This window comes from Geospiza fortis, unplaced genomic scaffold (assembly GCF_000277835.1).
Source record: "Geospiza fortis unplaced genomic scaffold, GeoFor_1.0 scaffold403, whole genome shotgun sequence".
NCBI lineage: Eukaryota > Metazoa > Chordata > Aves > Passeriformes > Thraupidae > Geospiza > Geospiza fortis.
In genome coordinates this window covers 2,580,671-2,586,260 of record NW_005054336.1, presented here as the reverse complement: position 1 = coordinate 2,586,260, position 5,590 = coordinate 2,580,671, and the positions used below count along the sequence as shown (strand labels likewise).

At 38.0% G+C, this 5,590-nt stretch overlaps 1 protein-coding gene across 1 annotated transcript in view; it reads left to right on the top strand.

Annotated features, from left to right (window-relative positions):
* Window positions 1–5,590, top strand: part of HFM1 (helicase for meiosis 1) — a 47,580-nt gene that overhangs the window by 14,247 nt on the left and 27,743 nt on the right. The window contains exons 3-6 of the mRNA XM_031057904.1: window positions 1,374–1,472; window positions 1,774–1,895; window positions 3,306–3,603; window positions 4,350–4,615. Coding sequence (XP_030913764.1) covers window positions 1,374–1,472; window positions 1,774–1,895; window positions 3,306–3,603; window positions 4,350–4,615 — 785 coding nt within the window. The remainder of the gene's footprint in view (window positions 1–1,373; window positions 1,473–1,773; window positions 1,896–3,305; window positions 3,604–4,349; window positions 4,616–5,590) is intronic.

Here is a 5,590-nt window from a genome sequence, read left to right as displayed (position 1 = left end):
GGCCTGGCCGTGAAGGGCCTCAGGGCCTCGCAGGGCCCGGGGAGCCGCGGCGTGAGGCGGGGATGCGCTCTGCGCCGCCGGGGCACCGGGCACTTGCGGTTTGTTTGGGTCAGCACCCTTAAAGGTTGTGACCTTCACTTTGGGCCCCTGGAGGGAGCGCTGTGAAGAAATAAGTGTACTGAGGAAAAGGATTTGTTTTAGGAGGAAGGAGGTGAAAAGTAAAGTGGCTTCAAAACTGAGCAAATTCCCTCGTGGCCTGCAATGTTTGTAGTAAGGTGTTTGTTAAAGCAGATACATGAGGGAGGTCTTTGCTCCCAGGATTTGGCAAACACCTCTCAGTAAATGTGATTCACTGGTCTGTGCTGCTCCTGCGAACACCTACTCCCTCATTCTGCCATCTGGAATATGCATTTTCCCTGTGGAATCCAACAGCATTGAGCGTGTGGAAAAGACTCTTTGTTTCCTGGCTATCTTGGAAACGTTTTGGGCTCCTCCCCACCACTCCCACACCTGCCGTTTTTTCTTTCTTCTTTTAATTGTTAATTAAAATAATTTTTGGGGTAACAGTATAACTTTATTTTTTTAGATAACAGTATAATTTTGTTTTGCAAAAACTTGACAGACTGTGATCATAACAAAACAATTGGAAAAAAAGAATATTGGCTGCAGTTGTATAAAATCAGAAAATATGCTGGGTTGGAAGGGACTCAAGGATCATCAAGTCCAACTCCTGGCCCTGTGCAGGACACCCCAAGGCTCACACCCTGTGCCTGAGAGCATTGTCCAAACACTTGAACTCTGTCAGGCTGGTGCTGTGACCACTGCCCTGGGGAGCCTGTCCCAGTGCCAAACACCCTCTGAGGGAAGAGCCCTTCTCTAATGTCCATCCTAAACCACCCCTGACGCAATTTCAGGCCACTCTCTTGGGTCCTGTCACTGGCCACCACAGAGAAGACGTCAGTGCTTGCCCATCTCTTCCCCTCATGAGGAAGTTGAAAAATGTGGTGTGTCCCCTCAGTCACCTCTTCTGTAGCCTTCTCTAGGTTGAATTTTAGCATTATTATTAGAATTTAAATACTAACATAAACTTTATCTGGATCTTCATTCCTACCCACTTTTTCTTCCCAGATATGTCATGATAGTAAAATGTTGCTTCAAGTGCTGCCCTATAGGGCTTTTTTAGCGGAAGGAACAGGAACCACATTATATCAGGAGAGAGATTCTCTATTTGAAGAAGGATTAAGAATGCAGTCAAGAGCTCTAAAATTAAACAATATAGAAATTGGCACTTACAACTAATAAACTTTGTATTGCTTTAGACAGTTCAAGTCTAGTAATTGCAGTTTTACATTTTCTTGTGCTACCCTTTGCAGACTAAGAGACTTCACATTTGATCTAAAAATGTTCAACTCTGCAGACATGGTCTTTTCACTGGATAATTTATTTTATGAAAAACCAGATATGAGACAAAGGTAAATCTTTATTATTATATATATATAATTTTTTTCCAAATTGAATAATTTTGCAACAGTGGTTTTTTTTATGACTCACATTTTCGTCCACTGATAGAAATGTGTGGCTAGACATTTCTGGTTCCATAACCCATACTTTGAAATGTTTCTCCAAGCACATTCAATGATGCAGGTGTATCTTAGGGCTATGAGAAATAAGGGTTAGCAGAAGTTAGGTTATTTATGACTAGTGATTTTGAGCTAATTGTTGTGGAGGGTGCTTAAAACATGCTTTTACCTCACATTTGTGTGTTAAAAATAGGTGTCTGGAAAATGAAGATCGTAATACTTGGTTTATTGCACCTGCTCCAGCTATTGCTGAAATTCCAGCTGCAGAGGATTTACAGAGGGAACTGGAAAAAAGCTCAGCTAACACTCATATGGGTAAAGTATCAGAGAATAGAATCACAGAATCATTGCAACTGTTGGAAAAGATGTTTAGGATGATCAAGTGCATCCATAAACTCACAACTGCAAAGTCTGACTAGTGTCAGACAATGTCAAATATTACTTGACATTGATACTAAATTACTCAACAAATAATTAGTGTGACAGATCATTCCTCTTTTGCTGTGAAATATGAAATATTCTAGGTATGCAAGTAGAGACAAAGAATGTATTTGAGTTGAGAATGATGGTGTTAGATGTGCCAGGAGCATAGCAGTCCTCTTTAGGCATAAACATGCCACAAGTTTGCTGTGCAGAAGTGTGCAAGGTAAGAACTATAATCAAAATTTCAGTTACTGCACATTGTTCCACAAAGCATTGTAACACAGTGGGAAGTGGCTGTAAGAGCATAATGTTGTCGCATGGATCTGATGGCCTGTCTGCCACCCAAGGAACAGAGTGTTTATATGAAACTCAATTTTTCTTCCCTTTTTTGGGGCTTTAATCAAATGGATCAGATGGCCAAATTTGAATCTGGTCGTTAATTGCTGCTAAGTGGCATATTCCTAGACATTCAGTATTATCTTAAGGAAATTTATTTTAAAGAATGTCATTTCTTTATCTCTGTCAGCTAGATCTGTGCATTTATTAGCTGCTACAGAAGGGGAGTTTTTTTCTGCTTTATGCAGAAATAATTCCATTAAGAGCTACTTATTCAAGCAAGCTTTTTGATGTTTTTAGAATTTGCTGGGGTTATGCCGCAAACAGGGCATTGTAATTTTGAGTTTCTAGATGGATAACATTGAAAATAAGACAGCAAAATAGAGCTGTTGTTATCTTGTTGCATTTAGTTGCTTGTTTCTGTTTGTGCCTTTCCCTTCCTGTTGCCAACAGCAATGCTTGTTGATCTGGTCAGCCAGATCAGGACACTGATTCTACTGAGAATTAACCCTGCAAAATGTGATAATTAACCAAGAAGGTTATGAAACCAGCCTGTCACCAACATCAGCAACTCTGACTGTTGAGATTGCAGTGGTTATGTCAGCTGTTTGTAGCAGGAACTTCAAGCTTGGTCATTGTGTCATTTTTTTAAAAGACCATCTTTATTCTGGGACAGGGTGAAGAGTTCTGTCATACAAACTATTTTGTAGTTCTGAAGAATAGTTTTTATCCTTTATTTTTAGGAAAGAAAGAAAGGGACCTTATTTTTATAACTTTTTAATTGACAATGCTTGCATTACATTAGTTAGCATGAATCATAAAATACACACTAAAATTCTTGCAATAAGATAGAAACATCAGTTTGTATAATAGATGTGAATTTGGCTGATTCTGTGGGAAAGGTACTTGATTAAATAACTGTGAATAAGAATATGAATATTAAATAATAATTTATCATTTTTGTAGGGGGGAGCAAGCATGAGAAGTTTATACAACAATGTAAGAGCAGCACAGAGAAAGGAGAAGATAAATCATCAACACCTGTTCATTTTGGCATAGCCCCTGAAAAGGAAGTCCTACAACTAAGTCTAGGAGAAAGAGATAAAATTAGTTTTCAGCATGAAAATCTGAAAGTGGTTTCATCTTTTCTCTCCTTTGATGAAAATAAATCTAAAAGAGTAATAGATTTTTTTCAGCAACCACAAAATAAAACATTAAGTGAAAACAGTGATGATGAGAGTGTCCATTCAACATTAAGAAAAAGGTATGTGTCCAGTCAACTCAGACAATTTATGACTGGTAGAATCATATTATTTTAGATAAATCTCTTGAACACAAGTTTGGGATCCTTCAACTGAAGGTACTTTAGCAGGCTCCAGATGCTAATTCTTCAGTGTAAGGAAAAAAAAATGTTTCTTTTTGGCAATATTTTAGTAATTTAATTAAATGTGTCCTGAGCTCAGCCTCATTCATGAGAAAAGTAAGCATCAGTTTGTTGCTTAAATTTTAAATAAGTCTTTAGATAACAAAGCTTTTGGAAAATACTGCTCTGAATTCTTTATCTGCATGGTGACAAGGAAGAGGGCTGAGATAATTTGCTTTGCTGAGCAGAGGTCAGCTGGTAAGGAATACCTTGAGCAGTTCTCAGTGTGATTTCAGTGCTGCCTGGGAGGAGAGATTTTGTCAATAAACTGCTCTTCTGTGTCCAGCTCCTCCCATTCCTCAGAACCTGGATGTCTCTATTGGTTTTAATTATGCAGAAACTCAGAATTAATCTGCTATTATGAGTCAGAGCCCATCTGCACAAGCAATTTATTCTTTCATGTTCTTTATGGAATGAAAGTGAAGTTAAAATGTATCTTGAAAGGAGTCTTTAGGTCAGGTTAAATAAAATTTTACTATTTATCTTACTAGTTCTGCTGCTAATACAAATGTGTATCTAGTATTTATCAAATATTAGATAAACTGTAACATTACAACAAGTTAATGAAAATTTTGGATCTTTTGCAGCTTATTTAAAAAGTCTGGAAATGTGCATAAAAATACAGAATTTAAAGCTGGTTCTGTTGATGTGAAAGAAATTGGTACTTACTTAAATACAAGTGAAAACATGAAAGAAGTGATAAAAGAAGGTTTTTTGAGAAATAATCATCATGCTTCAATAACTAAAGACTCAGATTTTACTTTGCATAGGGTAAATAATGAGGAGATGGTGTCTGACAATGGAATTAAAATTCAATCATTTTCTAATGCTTCAGAGATTCTGGATGTGACAGGTAATTATTTTTACGCTATTTCAAGAAAAATAGTCCATTGTCTGTCTTTGGTATATAATAATAAAGGGTATCCAAGATCTGAGGTAGAGTGAAGAACATTTTCCCACCAGCTCAAAGTGAGATAATTGGCTAAAATGGATAGAATGTATCGCAGTCCTGTGGAACTTGATTGCATTGTTGTTTAATATGAACTGGCTAAACAATTTATGAAGAAGATTCACATTTTCAGAAGCTCTAAGACATGTAAACCTGTTTGAAAATGTCATTTCACATCTCCTCAGCAATTTGAAAAAAACCAGCCTTGTCACTTTGTGTGGTAAAGAGTTTCATCTTCATTTGAAAACAGAAATTGAAAATTAAATGTCTGTTTGTGGTGTGGCTTATATTTGTATCTTTGTAGAAATATATTTTAAGTAGGAAATACCTAGAAAATGGAGGGAAGTGGTGAGAATTTGATGAAATTATAAAATCCGTGGTTTAGAAATTATTTTTGGCTTTTAATAGTCTTTAACTAAGTGCAGTTTATTTCTAGATTTTAAACTTTTTGGGACATGACACACCTGTGGAATGTACCTTATATGCGTGACTACTACAGAAATATGGAGTAGAAGATTAGTTCTAGCAGAAAAATGTAGGGCAGAGCAGTGGCTTAGGATGGGATTTGGAAGCAGGTCAGGAATGAAAAGCGAGATTCCTGTCTGATTGCCTGGTGATTCAATTTGTGGGTGAGGGGACAGCAGTGGGTACCGTTCACTTTGCCTTCAGCAAGGGTTGTCATCCCACAGAGTGGTTGGAAAGCACTTCCACAGCATTCTGGTACCCACGTGGGGCACTAGGAGTGCATCAGCCACTGCCTGGTGTAAAAGTGGTTGGCCAGGCTCAGAGGGTGATGGTGAATGGGTCACACTGCCCATGTGCCAGCAGCAAGGGGAGCTCTGCAGCAGGGGGCTGACAGCAATCTCATCAAATTCAGCA